The 22,500-nt window shown below is 40.6% G+C and overlaps 1 protein-coding gene across 2 annotated transcripts in view; it reads left to right on the top strand.

Moving 5' to 3' along the window:
• fras1 (Fraser extracellular matrix complex subunit 1) overlaps positions 1-22,500 on the top strand; it is a 359,498-nt gene that overhangs the window by 168,426 nt on the left and 168,572 nt on the right. For both annotated transcript variants that reach the window (XM_082961570.1, XM_082961571.1), the window contains exons 14-17: positions 8,246-8,389; positions 15,453-15,593; positions 15,986-16,126; positions 20,790-20,969. In XM_082961570.1, coding sequence (XP_082817696.1) covers positions 8,246-8,389; positions 15,453-15,593; positions 15,986-16,126; positions 20,790-20,969 — 606 coding nt within the window. The remainder of the gene's footprint in view (positions 1-8,245; positions 8,390-15,452; positions 15,594-15,985; positions 16,127-20,789; positions 20,970-22,500) is intronic.

Below are 22,500 nucleotides of genomic sequence, written 5' to 3' on the forward strand. Positions count from 1 at the left end.
TTTTTTGTGTACACATTTTTTAAGGGTGCCATGACCCCCGGACCCCCCCTAACCCTCCCCATGGAGGGGTACCCTCTCAGATGCCTCTGGCATAACTCAAGAGTGGGGGGGATGGAGGGGGAGGAGGAGGGAGGGGGAGGAGGAGGGAGGTCAGAGGAAGACTAGAGGAGGAAGGGGGGAGGATGCAAAGGAACCTCATTCTCCCCTCCTCATCCCCTCTTCTCCTCTCCCCTCCCCTCTTCTCCTCTCATCTCATCCTCTCCTCATCCCCGCTTCTCCTCCCCTCTTCTCCTCTCCTTTCATCTCATCTCATCCTCTCCTCATCCCCTCTTCTCCTCTCCTCTCATTCTCTCCTCATCCCCTCTTCTCCTCTCCTCATCCTCTCATCATCCCATCTTCTCCTCTCATTCCCTCTTCTCCCTCTCCTCTCATCCTCTCCTCTCATCCTCCCCTCTCATCCTCTCCTCATCCCCTCTCCTCTCACCTCTTCTCCACTCCTCTCATCCTATCCTCTCACCTCTTCTCCACTCCTCTCATCCTCTCCTCTCACCTCTTCTCCTCTTCTCCTCTTGTCCTCTCCTCTCACCTCTTCTCCACTCCTCTCATCCTCTCCTCTCCTCTCACCTCTTCTCCACTCCTCTCATCATCTCCTCTCACCTCTTCTCCACTCCTCTCATCCTCTGCTCTCACCTCTTCTCCTCTTCTCCTCTCGTCCTCTCCTCTCACCTCTTCTCCTCTCCTCTCATCATCTCCTCATCCCCTCTTCTCCTCTCACCTCTTCTCCTACTACTTAGTGAGAGGCCTGACCTATTTCTATAGAAGAAGCCCATTTTTATTCTCTGCTTTTTAATTAACTCATCAATATGCTTTTTTAAAAGACAGCTTTTCATCTATCCAGATGCCCAGATATTTGTAAACAGGGACACGATCAATAAGGACACCATCCAAAGTACATATGCTTAAATCGTCAGAGTTATTTTTATCCGCCATAGAGAACAAAATATACTTAGTTTTACCTGCATTCAGTACTATATTTAGGTCAATAAAATGTTTTTGTAATACAATGAAGGCAGACTGTAGTTCAGATAGAGCCTGGTCAACCGTGGGGTCAATAGAATACACAACAGTATCATCGGGATACAAGTGCAGGTTACATTTGTTTTACAGATATTCGATATTGTTAACGTAAACAGTAAAAAAAAAATACAGGACCCAGAATCGACCCCTGCGGGACACCTTTCTTAATATACAGGAAACCTGATTTAACCCCATCAGTAGATACAGTAGTGTTCAGTAGAGTTGTATCTTTCAAGTCGTTTTTAAACCAGTTTACACGCAGCCTGGTCTAGGTCAATTGAGGCAAGGCTCTGAATTAGCAGTGAGTGATCAACAGCATTGAAAGCCTTTGACAGGTCAATGAAGAGGGTAGCAAAATGTTGTCCTTTATCCATACAGTTAACACATCATTTATAACTAGGGGTGCAGCAGAGATAGTGCTATGACCTGGTCTGAAACCTGACTGATGTACATTTATAATACATTTCAAAGTTCCTAGTCGAGAATTAATCGAGGATTCTAATATTTTAGCTAGACAAGAATGTTTAGAAATAGGCCTATAATTGTTTAGGTCACAAGGGTCACCACCTTTGTGAAGGGGGAGTACATGGGCCTCCTTCCAAACTTGGGGATAGTAGTACAATTTTGGGGGGGGATTTGTTTAACACTTTTCTGGTTACTACATGATTCCATATGTGTTATTTACATCGTTTTGATGTCTTCACTATTATTCTACAATGTAGAAAATAGTGAAAAATAGAGAAAAACCCTTGAATGAGTAGGTGTATCCAAACTTTTGGCTGGTACTGTATATCCATTGATTCTTGAAGAATATAACTTCTAAATGCCTCATGAGCTTAGTTCAACTGTCACTCTCCATGAGAACCCAAAATATAAGCTTGTTTTTCTTCAACATTTTTCATCAGCTTCAATTATTTCCTTAGATGAGGCTTTGTAAGTAAAGCTGCAGGCTGGCTGGATGGACAAAGGCTGAGTGGAGGCCTGGGCCTGTATCCACAAAAAGCATCTCAGAGTAGAAAATTGATTGTAAGTGCTGAGAAGAGACATTTTACTTCTTTTTTTTACTCTCATGGGTACAAATAAAAGCTATGTATGAAGAGTCTTTAGACATTAGAGTCCATTACAGTCAACAGATATTTAGGAGTCCTCATGAGCTGTCCACATCATTTCAGAGTGACCAGCAGCTGTCTGGATAATAGAACAATGTAGTGAGTCAGTGGGACCTGCTCCACATGCAGCTGTCTGGATAATAGAACAATGTAGTGAGTCAGTGGGTCCTGCTCCACATGCAGCTGTCTGGATAATAGAACAATGTAGTGAGTCAGTGGGTCCTGCTCCACATGCAGCTGTCTGGTTAATAGAACAATGTAGTGAGTCAGTGGTTCCTGCTCCACATGCAGCTGTCTTGATAATAGAACAATGTAGTGAGTCAGTGGGTCCTGCTCCACATGCAGCTGTCTGGATAATAGAACAATGTAGTGAGTCAGTGGGACCTGCTCCACATGCAGCTGTCTGGATAATAGAACAATGTAGTGAGTCAGTGGGTCCTGCTCCACATGCAGCTGTCTGGATAATAGAACAATGTAGTGAGTCAGTGGGTCCTGCTCCACATGCAGCTGTCTGGTTAATAGAACAATGTAGTGAGTCAGTGGTTCCTGCTCCACATGCAGCTGTCTTGATAATAGAACAATGTAGTGAGTCAGTGGGTCCTGCTCCACATGCAGCTGTCTGGATAATAGAACAATGTAGTGAGTCAGTGGGTCCTGCTCCACATGCAGCTGTCTGGTTAATAGAACAATGTAGTGAGTCAGTGGTTCCTGCTCCACATGCAGCTGTCTGGATAATAGAACAATGTAGTGAGTCAGTGGGACCTGCTCCACATGCAGCTGTCTGGATAATAGAACAATGTAGTGAGTCAGTGGTGTCCTGCTCCACATGCAGCTGTCTGGATAATAGAACAATGTAGTGAGTCAGTGGGTCCTGCTCCACATGCAGCTGTCTGGATAATAGAACAATGTAGTGAGTCAGTGGGTCCTGCTCCACATGCAGCTGTCTGGATAATAGAACAATGTAGTGAGTCAGTGGGTCCTGCTCCACATGCAGCTGTCTGGATAATAGAACAATGTAGTGAGTCAGTGGTCCTGCTCCACATGCAGCTGTCTGGATAATAGAACAATGTAGTGAGTCAGTGGGTCCTGCTCCACAATGCAGCTGTCTGGATAATAGAACAATGTAGTGAGTCAGTGGTCCTGCTCCACATGCAGCTGTCTGGATAATAGAACAATGTAGTGAGTCAGTGGGTCCTGCTCCACATGCAGCTGTCTGGATAATAGAACAATGTAGTGAGTCAGTCGTCCTGCTCCACATGCAGCTGTCTGGATAATAGAACAATGTAGTGAGTCAGTCGTCCTGCTCCACATGCAGCTGTCTGGATAATAGAACAATGTAGTGAGTCAGTGGTCCTGCTCCACATGCAGCTGTCTGGATAATAGAACAATGTAGTGAGTCAGTGGTCCTGCTCCACATGCAGCTGTCTGGATAATAGAACAATGTAGTGAGTCAGTGGTCCTGCTCCACATGCAGCTGTCTGGATAATAGAACAATGTAGTGAGTCAGTGGGTCCTGCTCCACATGCAGCTGTCTGGATAATAGAACAATGTAGTGAGTCAGTGGTCCTGCTCCACATGCAGCTGTCTGGATAATAGAACAATGTAGTGAGTCAGTGGGTCCTGCTCCACATGCAGCTGTCTGGATAATATAACAATGTAGTGAGTCAGTGGGTCCTGCTCCACATGCAGCTGTCTGGATAATAGAACAATGTAGTGAGTCAGTGGGTCCTGCTCCACATGCAGCTGTCTGGATAATAGAACAATGTAGTGAGTCAGTGGGTCCTGCTCCACATGCAGCTGTCTGGATAATAGAACAATGTAGTGAGTCAGTGGGTCCTGCTCCACATGCAGCTGTCTGGTTAATAGAACAATGTAGTGAGTCAGTGGTCCTGCTCCACATGCAATTGCTTAAAATAATGTTTTGTTATTTCTGTTTTGAAATGATCAAACCCGTAACTAATCTAGACCTACATGAAACAGCAGGCCTTCTCTCTTACGCATTTAACAATGATTTCACCTGAGGCCTATTTCACATGACATGTCTAAATACTTCTAACCACTAGGCCAATAAATAAATATGTTTTTTTTCTTCTGTCCATTATGTAATGACTTACAGCATGTTATTTCAAGTTATCCCTTTTGGAGCGCAACGTCACATTGTTAAAAACAGATTCCTACATTGGGCATGCCTATAAATTGGTCAATTTGAAGGTGTCTAAGGTTTAATGTTAACTTTGACTGTGTTGATTAGAAAGATAGACCTTTCAAACGTTGTATTCAACGTTGTGCGCAACATTATTGGCAAGTGACTTGATTGATGCCTACTGTTGCCAAAGCGATTTAGGGTTGCGTTGATATGATGGTAATGTTGTCAAAATTCCAAATTGGTTAAAACGTTTTACTATTTCAACATTTGATGTTCAGTCACATTCACCGTGGTTCTCTGGAACGTTCTATAGAGTTCACAGCTGGAGATTCCTCTTCTTGATTGGTTAGTCCACATACTTGCAACAATGTCAATGAGCGTCATCACTATCCTTCCTTTGCGGTACCTCAAACTGTCATGATTTCCAGCTTAGATAAACTTTTCACACATAATGGGGACTGTGTGTGTGTGTGTGTGGTGTGTGTGTGTGTGTGTGTGTGTGTGTGTGTGTGTGTGTGTGTGTGTGTGTGTGTGTGTGTGTGTGTGTGTGTGTGTGTGTGTGTGTGTGTTTTCTTGGAGGAATCTCTGCATTGCTCTGTCTGCATTTGGTCCCCAGAGGTCTCCTTCCTTCACACCCGGTTTATGAAGTCTCTGGCTTTACTAGAATCAACTACTGCCCTGCTGTCTCTCCCTCTCAGAACTGGCCTATTTCCACATTGCACTATGGGGCGGCAGGTAGCCTAGTGGTTAGAGCGTTGGTCCAGTAACCGGGAAGGTTGCTAGATTGAATCCCTGAGCTGACAAGATATACATCTGTTGTTCTGCCCCGGAACAAGGCAGTTAACCCACTGTTCCGTCAATGTAAATAAGAATTTGTTGTTAACTGACTTGCCTGGTTAAGTGTGTGAACTGGAAATCTGAGAGTGGGGTCACAGCCAAGGACTTACCCCTTAAAATGCTATTCACATACAAAGATTTATAGTCACACATACATATGCACATAGTTTAATAAGCCCCCCCCCCCCCCCCCCCAGTAAGTGACCTCTGGTTCTGTTTCTCTTCCTGGTTTGGTTCACCATCCAGACAGAGGTTCTGTTTCTCTTCCTGGTTTGGTTCACCATCCAGACAGAGGTTCTGTTTCTCTTCCTGGTTTGGTTCACCATCCAGACAGAGGTTCTGTTTCTCTTCCTGGTTTGGTTCACCATCCAGACAGAGGTTCTGTTTCTCCTCCTGGTTTGGTTCACCATCCAGACAGAGGTTCTGTTTCTCTTCCTGGTTTGGTTCACCATCCAGACAGAGGTTCTGTTTCTCTTCCTGGTTTGGTTCACCATCCAGACAGAGGTTCTGTTTCTCTTCCTGGTTTGGTTCACCATCCAGACAGAGGTTCTGTTTCTCTTCCTGGTTTGGTTCACCATCCAGACAGAGGTTCTGTTTCTCTTCCTGGTTTGGTTCACCATCCAGACAGAGGTTCTGTTTCTCTTCCTGGTTTGGTTCACCATCCAGACAGAGGTTCTGTTTCTCTTCCTGGTTTGGTTCACCATCCAGACAGAGGTTCTGTTTCTCTTCCTGGTTTGGTTCACCATCCAGACAGAGGTTCTGTTTCTCTTCCTGGTTTGGTTCACCATCCAGACAGAGGTTCTGTTTCTCCTCCTGGTTTGGTTCACCATCCAGACAGAGGTTCTGTTTCTCCTCCTGGTTTGGTTCACCATTCAGACAGAGGTTATGTTTCTCTTCCTGGTTTGGTTCCCCATCCAGACAGAGGTTATGTTTCTCTTCCTGGTTTGGTTCACCAGACAGACCTTCTGCCTACAGATGTAGGGTCTTAATTTGAGCCAGTTTGCTACAGCAGGAAAATAATCCTGCAGCAACAGAAAATGTGAATGATTCTATGGATTATAATTAACACTTTAGATCAGGGGTGTCAAACTCATTCCACGAAGGGCCGAGTGTCTGCGGGTTTTTGACCTAGACAATCAGGTGAGGTGATATCCTAACTAATTAGTGACCTTAATTCATCAATCAAGTACAAGGGAGGAGCGAAAACCAGCAGCCACTTGTCCCTTCGTGGAATGATTTTGACACATGATCTAGATGCTGAATCAATCAATCAGGCACATTTATTTATAAAGCCCTTCTTACATCAGCTGATGTCACAAAGTGCTGTACAGAAACCCAGCCTAAAACCCCAAACAGCAAGCAATGCCGATGTAGAAGCACGGTGGCTAGGAAAAACTCCCTAGAAAGGCCAGAACCAAGGAAGAAACCTAGAGAGGAACCAGGCTATGAGGGGTGGCCAGTCCTCTTCTCGCTGTGCCGTGTGGAGATTATAACAGAACATGGCCAAAATGTTCAAATGTTCATAGATGACCAGCAGGGTCAAATAATAATAATCACAGTGGTTGATGACGGTGCAACAGGTCAGCACCTCAGGAGTAAATGTCAGTTGGCTTTTCATAGCCGATCATTCAGAGTATCTCTACCGCTCCTGCTGTCTCCAAAGAGTTGAAAACAGCAGGTCTGGGACATGTAGCAAGTCCGGTGAACAGGTCAGGACTCCTTAGCCGCAGGCAGAACAGTTGAAACTGGAGCAGCAGCACGACCAGGTGGACGGGGGACAACAAGGAGTCATCAGGCCAGGTAGTCCTGAGGCATGGTCCTAGGGCTCAAGTCTTCCGAGAGAGTGAAAGAGAGAAAGAAAGAAAGAAAGAAAGAAAGAAAGAAAGAAAGAAAGAAAGAAAGAAAGAAAGAAAGAAAGAAAGAAAGAAAGAAAGAAAGAAAGAAAGAAAGAAAGAAAGAAAGAAAGAAAGTTTGGAAAGTTTGTGCAGTATATTCTGCAGTATATCCTACAGTTTATCCTACAGTATATCCACTGAGTTAGGGGCATGTGTGGATTAACCCTTTAGATGCTGAATGTACAGTATTTCCTACTGTATATCCACTGAGTTAGGGGCAGGTGTGGATTAACCCTTTAGATGCTGAATGTACAGTATATCCTACAGTGTATCCTACAGTAGATCCTACGGTATATCCTACAGTGTATCCTACAGTAGATCCTACGGTATATCCTACGGTAGATCCTACAGTATATCCTACAGTAGATCCTACAGTAGATCCTACAGTAGATCCTACGGTATATCCTACAGTAGATCCTACAGTATATCCTACAGCAGATCCTACAGTAGATCCTACAGTATATCCTACGGTATATCCTACAGTAGATCCTACAGTAGATCCTACAGTATATCCTACGGTATATCCTACAGTACATCCTACAGTAGATCCTACGGTATATCCTACGGTATATCCTATGGTATATCCCACAGTATATCCTACAGTAGATCCTACAGTAGATCCTACAGTAGATCCTACGGTATATTCTACGGTATATCCTACAGTATATCCTACGGTAGATCCTACGGTAGATCCTACAGTATATTCTACGGTATATCCTACAGTATATCCTACGGTAGATCCTACAGTATATCCTACAGTAGATCCTACAGTATATCCTACAGTAGATCCTACAGTAGATCCTACGGTATATCCTACAGTATATCCTACAGTATATCCTACGGTAGATCCTACAGTATATCCTACAGTAGATCCTACAGTAGATCCTACAGTAGATCCTACGGTATATCCTACGGTATATCCCACAGTATATCCTACAGTATATCCTACGGTATATCCTACGGTAGATCCTACGGTATATCCTACGGTATATCCCACAGTATATCCTACAGTATATCCTACAGTATATCCAGTGTATGATCTCTTCCATATTTATATTTTTCCTTTCTCTTTCTCACCCCCCTCTCTTTCTCACCCCTCTCTCTCTCTCACTCTCTCTCTCTCACTCTCTCTCTCTTACCCTCCCTCTCTCTCTTTATTCTTCTCTCTATCTCTCCCCCAGGTTGTCATGCATCCTGTTCAGTGTGCTCAGGGCCGAGCCAGCAGGACTGTGTGTGGTGTTCTGATCCGTCTCACCTCCTCAGAGATGGACTCTGTGTCCCAGACTGTGACCCAGGCTACTACACACAACAAGGAACCTGTTATGGTGAGCTCAGAATCCATTGGGACAGTTTCCCAGACACAGATTAAGCCTTATCTTAGAACAAAAAAAACATGGTCAATTGAGAATCTCCATTGAAATTACTTTTTACACCAGTACTAGGGAAAGGGGGATACCTAGTCAGTTGTCCAACTGAATGTATTCAGCTGAAATGGGTCTTCCACATTTAATGCAACCCCTCTGCATCAGAGAGGTGCTGGGGGCTGCCTTAATCGACATCCACATCACCCAGGGAACAGTGGATTAACTGCCTTGCTCAGGGCCAGAACGACAGATTTTTATCTTGTCAGCTCGGGGATTCGATCCAGCAACCTTCCGGTTATTGGCCCAATGCTCTAACCACTAGGCTACCTGCCGCCCCATATGCCAGGAATCCTGCTCATCAAATCAGAATGACTAGAACATGTTATGGTGAGCATAACTGCAACTGACACTCCCATTGGTTTAGGACAACGTTCCGTGGTGAGTTGACCGGCGGCCATATTGAGTTATTTAAATTCTGTAGTTACTGTTCTTAAAACGGCTCTTAAAGCCATTTTCCTCATCTTTGTTTTTGGTAGAGGTGACACAAAATTATAATATCTCACTGGAATGTATTTGTCAAAGACTTGTTTTTCCAACAAATGTAGGTGCATCATGTTTGACTGCAAGGAAAATTACTATTACAGTTTGTGTTTTATAAGGTTCAGGGCAGGGATGGCTAACTGCACTTTAAAACATGTTTTCTTCTTCTCTCTGTCACGAGGGGAGTTGCTAAGATGCTCTTAGGGTGGTGGGGTATTGACGATGGTACCCAGACCCACGAGCCACTGCGGCCCCTCATGATGAGTTCAATTTTTTTTTTAGGCCCCCACCCCTATCAAAGTTGCCCATCCCTGGCTTAGGGCCTAGTGTGTACCACATATAGTTTTCATATGAAGTGAACTAGCGGTGAAGATTTTGTTCACTTCGCTTTTCTTCTCTGTAACCCACCAGAGCGTAGTCAGCCTCCCCCACATGAGTAAAGTGGCTAGTCAGCACTCCACACACTGTTTATAACAACCAAAACAAAACAAACTGTTTTTAATTATACCTTATTGCAATCTTAATGAGGATCCACATCTCCTTAAATAAACCACATGAATATCAATTGTTTCTCATTTGAAAGAAAAAGATGGAAAAGAGTGGTAGAACTCAGTAAAAATAAATCCCTTCTAGTCATTGAGCTGAGTGAGGACTTGTGTCCCAAAAAGCACCCTATTCCCTATTTAGTCCACTCATTTTAACCAGGGCCCCTATTCTCTATTTTGTGCACTCATTTTAACCAGGGCCCCTATTCCCTATATAATGCACTCATTTTAACCAGGGCCCCTATTCCCTATTTAGTGCACTCATTTTAACCAGGGCCCATGGGGGATGAGGGAATATATATACATATTATAGTAGCTATAGCAACATGGATATATAACCTAAGACTATTATAGTAGCTATAGAAACATGGAGATATAACCTAAGACTATTATAGTAGCTATAGAAACATGGAGATATAACCTAAGACTATTATAGTAGCTATAGAAACATGGAGATATAACCTAAGACTATTATAGTAGCTATAGAAACATGGAGATATAACCTAAGACTATTATAGTAGCTATAGAAACATGGAGATATAACCTAAGACTATTATAGTAGCTATAGAAACATGGAGATATAACCTAAGACTATTATAGTAGCTATAGAAACATGGAGATATAACCTAAGACTATTATAGTAGCTATAGAAACATGGAGATATAACCTAAGAATATTATAGTAGCTATAGAAACATGGAGATATAACCTAAGACTATTATAGTAGCTATAGAAACATGGAGATATAACCTAAGACTATTATAGTAGCTATAGCAACATGGATATATAACCTAAGACTATTATAGTAGCTATAGAAACATGGATATATAACCTAAGACTATTATAGTAGCTATAGAAACATGGAGATATAACCTAAGACTATTATAGTAGCTATAGAAACATGGAGATATAACCTAAGAATATTATAGTAGCTATAGAAACATGGAGATATAACCTAAGACTATTATAGTAGCTATAGAAACATGGAGATATAACCTAAGACTATTATAGTAGTTATAGAAACATGGAGATATAACCTAAGATTATTATAGTAGCTATAGAAACATGGAGATATAACCTAAGACTATTATAGTAGCTATAGAAACATGGAGATATAACCTAAGACTATTATAGTAGCTATAGAAACATGGAGATATAACCTAAGACTATTATAGTAGCTATAGAAACATGGAGATATAACCTAAGACTATTATAGTAGCTATAGAAACATGGAGATATAACCTAAGACTATTATAGTAGCTATAGAAACATGGAGATATAACCTAAGACTATTATAGTAGCTATAGAAACATGGAGATATAACCTAAGACTATTATAGTAGCTATAGAAACATGGAGATATAACCTAAGACTATTATAGTAGCTATAGCAACATGGATATATAACCTAAGACTATTATAGTAGTTATAGCAGCATGGAGATATAACCTAAGAATATTATAGTAGCTATAGAAACATGGAGATATAACCTAAGACTATTATAGTAGCTATAGAAACATGGAGATATAACCTAAGACTATTATAGTAGCTATAGAAACATGGAGATATAACCTAAGACTATTATAGTAGCTATAGAAACATGGAGATATAACCTAAGACTATTATAGTAGCTATAGAAACATGGAGATATAACCTAAGACTATTATAGTAGCTATAGAAACATGGAGATATAACCTAAGACTATTATAGTAGCTATAGAAACATGGAGATATAACCTAAGACTATTATAGTAGCTATAGAAACATGGAGATATAACCTAAGACTATTATAGTAGCTATAGAAACATGGAGATATAACCTAAGACTATTATAGTAGCTATAGAAACATGGAGATATAACCTAAGACTATTATAGTAGCTATAGAAACATGGAGATATAACCTAAGACTATTATAGTAGCTATAGAAACATGGAGATATAACCTAAGACTATTATAGTAGCTATAGAAACATGGAGATATAACCTAAGACTATTATAGTAGCTATAGAAACATGGAGATATAACCTAAGACTATTATAGTAGCTATAGAAACATGGAGATATAACCTAAGACTATTATAGTAGCTATAGAAACATGGAGATATAACCTAAGACTATTATAGTAGCTATAGAAACATGGAGATATAACCTAAGACTATTATAGTAGCTATAGAAACATGGAGATATAACCTAAGACTATTATAGTAGCTATAGAAACATGGATATATAACCTAAGACTATTATAGTAGCTATAGCAACATGGATATATAACCTAAGACTATTATAGTAGCTATAGCAACATGGAGATATAACCTAAGACTATTATAGTAGCTATAGAAACATGGAGATATAACCTAAGACTATTATAGTAGCTATAGAAACATGGAGATATAACCTAAGACTATTATAGTAGCTATAGAAACATGGAGATATAACCTAAGACTATTATAGTAGCTATAGAAACATGGAGATATAACCTAAGACTATTATAGTAGCTATAGAAACATGGAGATATAACCTAAGACTATTATAGTAGCTATAGAAACATGGAGATATAACCTAAGACTATTATAGTAGCTATAGAAACATGGAGATATAACCTAAGACTATTATAGTAGCTATAGAAACATGGATATATAACCTAAGACTATTATAGTAGCTATAGCAACATGGATATATAACCTAAGACTATTATAGTAGCTATAGCAACATGGAGATATAACCTAAGACTATTATAGTAGCTATAGAAACATGGAGATATAACCTAAGACTATTATAGTAGCTATAGAAACATGGAGATATAACCTAAGACTATTATAGTAGCTATAGAAACATGGAGATATAACCTAAGACTATTATAGTAGCTATAGAAACATGGAGATATAACCTAAGACTATTATAGTAGCTATAGAAACATGGAGATATAACCTAAGACTATTATAGTAGCTATAGAAACATGGAGATATAACCTAAGACTATTATAGTAGCTATAGAAACATGGAGATATAACCTAAGACTATTATAGTAGCTATAGAAACATGGAGATATAACCTAAGACTATTATAGTAGCTATAGAAACATGGATATATAACCTAAGACTATTATAGTAGCTATAGCAACATGGATATATAACCTAAGACTATTATAGTAGCTATAGCAACATGGAGATATAACCTAAGACTATTATAGTAGCTATAGAAACATGGAGATATAACCTAAGACTATTATAGTAGCTATAGAAACATGGAGATATAACCTAAGACTATTATAGTAGCTATAGAAACATGGAGATATAACCTAAGACTATTATAGTAGCTATAGAAACATGGAGATATAACCTAAGACTATTATAGTAGCTATAGAAACATGGAGATATAACCTAAGACTATTATAGTAGCTATAGAAACATGGAGATATAACCTAAGACTATTATAGTAGCTATAGAAACATGGAGATATAACCTAAGACTATTATAGTAGCTATAGAAACATGGAGATATAACCTAAGACTATTATAGTAGCTATAGAAACATGGATATATAACCTAAGACTATTATAGTAGCTATAGCAACATGGATATATAACCTAAGACTATTATAGTAGCTATAGCAACATGGAGATATAACCTAAGACTATTATAGTAGCTATAGAAACATGGAGATATAACCTAAGACTATTATAGTAGCTATAGAAACATGGAGATATAACCTAAGAATATTATAGTAGCTATAGAAACATGGAGATATAACCTAAGACTATTATAGTAGCTATAGAAACATGGAGATATAACCTAAGACTATTATAGTAGCTATAGAAACATGGAGATATAACCTAAGAATATTATAGTAGCTATAGAAACATGGAGATATAACCTAAGACTATTATAGTAGCTATAGAAACATGGAGATATAACCTAAGAATATTATAGTAGCTATAGAAACATGGAGATATAACCTAAGACTATTATAGTAGCAATAGCAACATGGATATATAACCTAAGACTATTATAGTAGTTATAGCAACATGGATATATAACCTAAGACTATTATAGTAGTTATAGCAACATGGATATATAACCTAAGACTATTATAGTAGCTATAGCAACATGGATATATAACCTAAGACTATTATAGTAGCTATAGCAACATGGGGTTTATTATAAACCCCACATCCTGGGGTTTATTATGGATCCCCATTAGTTCCTGCCAAGGCAGCAGCTATTCTTCCTGGGGTTTATTATGGATCCCCATTAGTTCCTGCCAAAGCAGCAGCTACTCTTCCTGGGGTTTATTATGGATCCCCATTAGTTCCTGCCAAGGCAGCAGCTACTCTTCCTGAGGTCCTTCAAAATTAAAGCAGTTCTACAATTTTAATAACATTACAACACATTCACAACACATTACGTGTGTTTCTTCAGGCCTCTACTCTACTACCATGTATTGTATCTACAATACAACATCCAGGTGTACCACAGGAGTGTGCTAAGCGGATAATGGCTGGAACGGCGCTGTCACACCTGCCCCTGCTCTCCCTCTCTGGCGCTTTTGAGGGCGCCAGGCTGCCCTTCATTGCGCACACCTGTCACTATCATTACACACAGCAGCGCTCATTGGACTCGCCTGGACTCCTTCCCTTTGTTGATTGCCTTTCCTATTTCTGTATACTTTCCCGTTTGTTCCCTGTGTTAGCATTCATGTCGTTATTTCTTCCCTTGTCCAGACGCTGTCCTGTCCTGTTCTGTTCCATGTCCATTGCTTATTAAATGTTCTCCCTGTACCTGCTTCTCGTCTCCCAGCGCCGTTCCTCACAGTTACAAATGAAATGGCATCAAACACCTGGAAACCATAGGTTTGATGTATTTGGTGCATTCCACTAGTTCTGCTGCAGTCATTACCACGAGCACGTTCTCCCCAATTAAGGTGCCACCAACCTCCTGTGGTGTGTACGTGTGTATATAGTGTGTATGTTACGATGTGTGTGTGTGTAAGCATGTGTCTGTATGTGTGTTGCTTCAAAGTCCCCGCTGTTCCATAAGGTGTATTTTTATCTGTTTATTAAAACTGATTCCACTGCTTGCATCTGTTACTTGATGTGGAATAGAGTTCCATGTAGTCATGGCTCTATGTAGGACTGTGTACCTCCCATAGTCTGTTCTGGACTCGGGGACTGTGAAGAAACCTCTTGTGGCATGTTGGGTATGCATGAGTGCATTCAACATGTCAATACCTCTCACAAATACAAGTAGTGATGAAGTCAATCTCTCCTCCACTTGGAGCCAGTAATAGATTGACATGCATATTATTAATGTTAGCCAAATGTCAAACAAACTAAAACTCATGTTAAATCCATCTATGAGCATCATAAAGCATTACTTGTGTGTCCCAGTCTTTCGTTTTCACTTTCGTTTTGGTCTTCCAAAAACGGTGACTTGAATAAACTATATTCAGTAGTCTATATCCCTGGTACATCCCCCGTCTCCCCTAATCGAATCTGTATCGGATGAGCTCAGAAAGGAGCTGCTACTCACACAATGTTTCAGCCATAACAGGTTATGATGCTGTGTGCTGCATGTGATCAGTCAAACAACCAATCATACTGTGCCACTCTGGTTCTTTTCCTGTGTTTGGTCTGGACTGCATGCTCACCTGCAGCGAACCGCACCACGGTACCACGTTGTTCAGTGCCCTCCTGAGTGCAGATAGAGTGTTCACACCAGTCCAAAGGAACCCAAGCTGGGGGGAAAAAACGCTCCAAACCAATTTGTGTGTGAAAGCCCCTTTATAAGTGACCAAGAATATATCTCACACATATGCAATTGAGCAGTAAATTTAAACTGCGTTATTAAAACATTAAATTGTAGATACATTTAAAATGGTTAAATAGTATAATGTGTGTGTGTGTGTGTGTGTGTGTGTGTGTGTGTGTGTGTGTGTGTCATCCCCACAGCGTGTGATTCGTCCTGTGCTACCTGTTACCCTGACAACCCCAAGTGCACGAGCTGCCCCCAGGGCTCTGCTATGCATCATGGGAAATGTATTTCCCACTGTCCAGAACAGCATTACATAGACGACCATGGCCGCTGCAGAGGTAAGCAACTCCTCACAGAGTTTACATGAATACCTCTCATACTCATACTGTTTCAGTATTAGTGCTGGGCTATACCAAAACCTGCACATAGTTTATAGCCCTTGTGTCCTCATGGCAGGCTTATGTCCTAGCCCAGCACTAACATACCTGCTTCAACTAATCAACTCATCAATGCATTAATTGATTTAGTGAATCAGGTTTTTGTTCATGGTGGGTAGGAACAAAAACCTGCACTTTCTGGATAGCAAGAAAGGCATTTCACTGTACATTTAACGTTACAATAAAAACTTGAAACTTGAACCTAGCCCTTACAACGTTTTTATAATGTTGAAACTAGCCGAGTCCTGATTGGCTCCAACAGTGTGATTGACCTCTGACCTATTCACTCTCAGCCTGTCACAGCTCCTGCTGGTCCTGCTCCGGCCCCTCTGTGTCCCAGTGTACCCTCTGTTCCCAGGGACTGTCCCTACACCAGGGCCAGTGTCTGGAGGCCTGCGGAGAAGGGCTGTACCACCAGGAACAGACCTGCCACAGTAAGAGCCTTCCTCTAGAGTAGTTAGAGTTTAGGGGTTTAGGGCTTGAGTTGGGCTTATGGTTACTACAAACTTTGTGCCTGCAAAAATGAAAATACTAAAATCATTTTTGGAGTAGGGGATACCTTTTGGTGTCATGATGTCCTCGCCGGGTTCCAGTCCCATTCACAAGGGGACGATTATTTTTGTATTTTCATTTTGTGAAAGCAAGGAAGAGTCGCTTTCTCTTGCTAGTAGTAGCTAGCTGGCAGCCTGGATAGCTGGCAGCCTGGATAAAAACATAGCAAGCTAGCTGGCCTTTTCAGCATTCCACATCTCCATGTGTAATAATCCCTTTTTTTTTTAAGATGCCCTGGCAAATATTTGTATACATACCAGTGTATCTGTCACGTCCTGACCCTAGTAAGATGTCATTTTCTATAGTAGAGTAGGTCAGGGCGTGACAGGGGGTGTTTGGGGTTTTTCTATGTTTTCTATTTCTATGTTTTAGTTCTAGTTTTTGTATTTCTATGTTGGGGTTGTTTGGGTTGATCTCCAATTGGAGGCAGCTGATACTCGTTGCCTCTGATTGGAGATCATATTTAAGTAGGGGTTTTTCTTCCTGGGGTTTTGTGGGTAGTTGTTTTCTGTTTAGTGTATGTCACCTGACGGAACTGTTGTCGGTCGTTTTGTTGTTTTCGTTTTAGTGTTTTTATTCATATGAGCACTCTACACGCTGCGCCTTGGTCCCCTTTATACAACCCGCGTTACAGTATCCTAAAACATTATAGCTGTTTGATAATACTGCTTGGGTATTCATTCCCATATCAGCTAAAAATACAACTTCATCATGTTTTGGTAAAAAAAAAAAAAAAAACACATGTTCAAAGGGAGATTCAGTGTCTGCTTTTTATTTTGACCCATCTACCAATAGGTGCCCTTCTTTGCGAGGCATTGGAAAACCTCCCTGGTCTTTATGGTTGAATCTGTGTTTGAAATTCACTGCTCGACTGAGAGACCTTACAGATAATTGTATGTTTGGGATACAGAGATGAGGTAGTCATTCACAAATAATGATATACACTATTATTGCACACAGAGTGAGTCCATGTAACTTATTATGTGACTTGTTAAGCACATTTTTACTACTGAAATTATTTAGGCTTGCCATAACAAAGGGGTTGAATACTTATTGACTCAAGACATTTTAGCTTCCCATTTTATAAAAAAATGTGTTACATTTTCTAAGAACATAATTCCCCTTTGACATTATGGGGTAGGGAAGTGACACAAATTTCAATTTAATACATTTTTAATTCAGGCTGCAGTACAACAAAATGTGGAAAAAGTTAAGGGGTGTGAAAACTTTCTGAAGGCACTAAGGGTTTGGAACCAGTTCAGGGAACAGTGCCGAACACCGGAAAATAACAACATTTGTACAGGAACAGAATCAGAACCAAGCTTTATTTATACAGCACATTTCATACATGGAATGCAACACAATATGCTTCACAGGAAAAAACTAATACAAACAATGGAAATAAAAACTGAAATATTTATTACACAACAAACATAAGAGGATAAAAAACTAAAGAATAACAATAAAAACTGAACCACTAAAAAGCACTGTCAGACTCTAAAACAGTTTGCAATGTTGCAGGAAATAATCCTGGAAGCCCTGGTGTTAGGGTGAACCCCGTCTCTTTTAAAAAGATAGAAGCGAGTAGCAAAGGAGGGGGCCAAAGATAATTATTCTCTTCCCTGTGCAAGCGAGGGTCTTTAAAAATGTTATGTAGTCCTCCCGCAGTTTTTTCAGAAAGCCTAAAACGAAGGTCGTTAAAACCTACGTGAGTGACGATGGTGTCAATATTGGAGTAGTTGACCTGAACCGTGGGCAGGAGAGAGTTGTTGTCATGGACACGGGCTCCTGGGTGAAATTGGACCTTGATTGGTGCACAGATTGTAGACAGACCATAGCTGTTTGATAGCTGGATCGGATTTTCACAGATAGATAGGTGGCCAGACTGCCTCCCCGATTTCCTACACCTTGCGAGTGTCCAGTCTGCCATGGGCCGAGGAGTTGAGCTGAACATCTGTTTGTTGGATTGGAACAGATCAACGCCACCCAACTCACCGACAGCTTTGGTATAGGAGGCATTTAAAACTGAGATTTGATTTGCCTGGGTTACAGCAAGGTCGGTGTACTTAAAAAGCAGGTTTTCCTTTTCTCGCAGCCGAGCTAACTGCCAGAGGATCTGTTCCCAAAAGATGCTTGAACATGGTGTATTTAGGGCAGCCAAATCCCTGTCCATTTTCTACCGTATCCACCTTATCTTCATCTTGATTGTGTGGAAATGATTTCCAGCCGTGGATAAAAACACTGGTGGGCTAGCATTGCTAGCAGCTAACTGCTACTTAACAGGAATCTGCTAGCAGCTACAGTAACTGCTACTTAAAACTTCTTAGGGATCGGTGTCCCGCTAGCAGGTCAATTTCCAGTCAAATATAGTTATTATAGCGGTTAAACATTTAGGTACATGTAAGTGTCTTATATCGTCTGAAAGCTTCAATTCTTGTTAATCTAACTGCACTGTCCAATTTACAGTAGCTATTACAGCGAAAACATGCCATGCGATTGTTTGAGGAATATTTTTTCTACCGGCACAGGTTTCATACATTGATGAAATATTCACTTACTTTTTGAAAATCTTCCTCTGATTTGTCATCCAAAGGGTCTCAGCTATAACATGTAGTGTCGTTTTGTTAGATACAATCATTTTTTATATTCCAAAAAGTCTGTATAGTTGGCGCCATCGATTTTAGTAATCCACTCGTTCAATTTGCAGAGAAAGGAACCAAAAATCTACCCCTAAACTTTGTTTCAACAAGTCAAAATAAGTTTGTATTTACTCTTCAGACAGCCTAAAATGTAATCAAACTATAATATATCTTTGGGAAAGAAGTATGTTCAATAGGAAACCGATTTTAGCAGGTGCGTAACTTCATCATAAAATGTAAAATGTAAATGTAAAAAATCATGGCGCGCGATGACACAGATTTTCAAGACTGTGTCTTCATACAAAAACTCTTATTTCTTCTTAGCTTTTGAAGTTACAAGCCTGAAACTTTGAACATAGACTGCTGACACCCTAAGGAAGCCATAAAAATTGCATCCAGGGAGCTATTTTACAATTTGCTTGCATTTCTAAGAGGATGGTCTCTCTTCTTTGGATTTTCTCCTACCATAACTATTGTGTTATATTCTCCTACATTATTTTAACATTTCGACAAACTGCAAAGTGTTTTCTTTCAAATGGTACCAATAATATGCATATCCTGGCTTCAGAGAAATGGAGAAAAAGGGGCCTGATCCCTTAACAGGAATATTCTAGCAGCTAACTGCTACTTAAAAGGAATCTGCTAGCAGCTAACTGCTACTTAACAGGAATCCAGGACACAAACTTGCGGTCTCAGCCGTAAACGCGTCACGGAATCAGTAGAAACAGAAACTTTAGCTATGATTAAAAAATGATTTAATGAAAAGTATATCATAAAAACAACAAACCGAGTGTTGGCAGTACACTGTTCTGTTGCGAACTCTGATGACGTCTGTTGCGTGATGACATGGTTGATCTATACTGTTCAGGAACAGATCCGTTATTTCAAAGCATGGGAACAGCTTAATAACGTTATTTTACATTCCTGGCATTTTTTTTCCTGTCCCACAAAAAAATGCAACAAGGCATCTCTGCAAAGCCTTCAATGTCATTTACATGATGTTTACATTTACGTAATTTAGTAGACAGAAACTTATTCCAGTGTCAGCCTGCCAGCTGAAAATATTTGCCAGTGTATGTATAGGAAACCTGCCTTTCTGAAGCATAGGCTACTGTAACCTACTGATGTTACAAGCGTGATTCAGAAATTAGGGAGAGATTTTTAATTAGAGAATGAATGAATTAACTTTTTAAATGCAAGTTACCGATACTATAGTTATCACATTTAATTAACGTTGGATTTATTAACTACAAAAAACGTAAGACGTGTTTTTAATTCTGGTGCCGCTCTGCACACACAAGCTTGTTGGTCCAACGTTAAGCCAACTCCTGAAAATCAGATAATGCATTTCATAACAAGATACCCAGCGCTTCAAGTCAAGCCTCCTCCTCCACCTTCTCTCACTCTCTCCCCACCTGCAACATTTAACTTTCTTCTCACTCCCTACACTTGTCTGTCCATGGCGTATGTAAACTCTATAGCTAGCCTGCTCCATAGCAAACTGCTCTCTCTGCACTGATTGGTAAAGTCATTTAATGTTGAGATAATGTATAAAAAAAAAAGAAAAGCAGATTTCAGAAGTTTTAAAAGGAACAGAAAGGAACAATGTAAACCATTACTTTTTGGGGGGTTCGAACCGGTTCAGAACTTTATTTATCAGGTCGGGAACAGTGGAACGGAACTAAAAAAAGAATGGTTCTGTTAATTTCGGTACATATCTGTAAAATATGTATTCAGGAGTCGCTTGTCTTTAACACCTCCACCCTACCATCTCCCCTACTGTAGTCTACCTACCTATGAGTGTGTGTGAGAGTGTGAGAGTGTGTGTGTGTGTGTGTGTGTGAGTGTGTGTGTGAGTGTGAGTGAGTGAAGTCTGACTAAAGTGGTTTTCTCTCTCTCTCCTCAGTCTGCCATCCATCTTGTAGGAGATGTCTAGGTCCTCTGGCCTCTGACTGTCTGAGGTGTCTCAAACCAGAGGAGGCCCTGCTGCCGCGGAACACTCACGCACACACAACAACACCACACGGAGTGTGTGTGGCCACATGTCCCGCTCGCTTCTACCTGGATGCTCTACACACCTGCAGAGGCAAGTAGATGATGTGGGGGGGGGGGGGGTTGATTTGGTGGTTACACATACTATCAACATTACACATATTAATCAAAACATACCATATCTATGTCTCAGACACCTCAGTCCCCCCCGTCTCCCATAATGTATATCTGGCAGTATTTCCTACGACTGACAACCATCAATCAATCAATCAATCAATCAATCAATCAAATGTCTTTATAAAGCCCTTCTTACATCAGCTGATGTCACAAAGTGCTGTACAGAAACCCAGCCTAAAACCCCAAACAGCAAGCAATGCAGGTGTAGAAGCATGGTGGCTTAGGAAAAACTCCCTAGAAAGGCCAAAACCTAGGAAGAAACCTAGAGAGGAACCAGGCTATGAGGGGTGGCCAGTCCTCTTCTGGCTGTGCCGGGGGGAGATTATAACACAACATGGCCAAGACCAGTGTGTGTTATGAATACAGCTATCTCTGACACACACACACACAGACACACTCAGCCTATCATTAGGGAGTGAAGGCCAGTCTGTGTGACAAACACACACACCAGCAATGTTCTCTTTCTCAGTGCCACCATTCCTTCAGGCTTAGAGATAACTAGTAGTCCTCCTGTTTATAGTCTTTCCACAGCGGGGTTTCCCTAGAACTCTTCCCCCTACCACTCACAAATCACAAACTCAGCTAGCTATTATGCTAAACTGTGCAAGAGTAAACTACATATCTTCCTGACCCAGTTAGAGTACTTGTCTTTCCGGAGGAGCTAAGTACTACTATCTGTGGTTTATTGAATTGTTTATACATTGTCCTAATTTATTTCTAAATCCCTTCATGTGGTGCAGCGGTAGAATGAAAGTGTCAGAGAGATGTAAATATTTTGAGCTTCAAAACCCACCATACGACAGTATTTTTGGGCTTATAACTGTTTCGTACGCAACATGGCAGAAATGGCTCAGAGTTGATCCAGATAGACCTACCTCAGTTTGTTTACTCTGGATACTGAGTCTGCTCTGGATACTGAGTCTACTCTGGATACTGAGTCTACTCTGGATACTGAGTCTACTCTGGATAGTGAGTCTACTCTGGATACTGAGTCTACTCTGGATACTGAGTCTACTCTGGATACTGAGTCTACTCTGGATACTGAGTCTACTCTGGATACTGAGTCTACTCTGGATAGTGAGTCTACTCTGGATAGTGAGTCTACTCTGGATAGATGGATTGGATTATTAAAGAAGACATTTTCTTTGTTAACAACCAAATCTCAATGTTTGATGTAAATGGAATGTTGTAGAAGGGCCCAGACACCTTTTTAGTGATTTCACTTGTTTTTGAGAAACTCACCCCAAACTGCAAATCACTTGACAAAAAAATATGAACAAAGGCTCCAAAAACACCCAAATACGTCCTTTTAGAAACAGCAACTCTCTTAGTATAGTGATGGAGGAGGTCCAACGCCCTTTTAAGACATTTTATGTTGGTGTTTCATCTATTTTGGCAATTACCTGTAGCAGCAGGCTGCACGGAGAATGGAACAACTGGAAAGGCAA

This window comes from Salmo salar, chromosome 15, assembly GCF_965601325.2.
Source record: "Salmo salar chromosome 15, fSalSal1, whole genome shotgun sequence".
Taxonomy (NCBI): domain Eukaryota; kingdom Metazoa; phylum Chordata; class Actinopteri; order Salmoniformes; family Salmonidae; genus Salmo; species Salmo salar.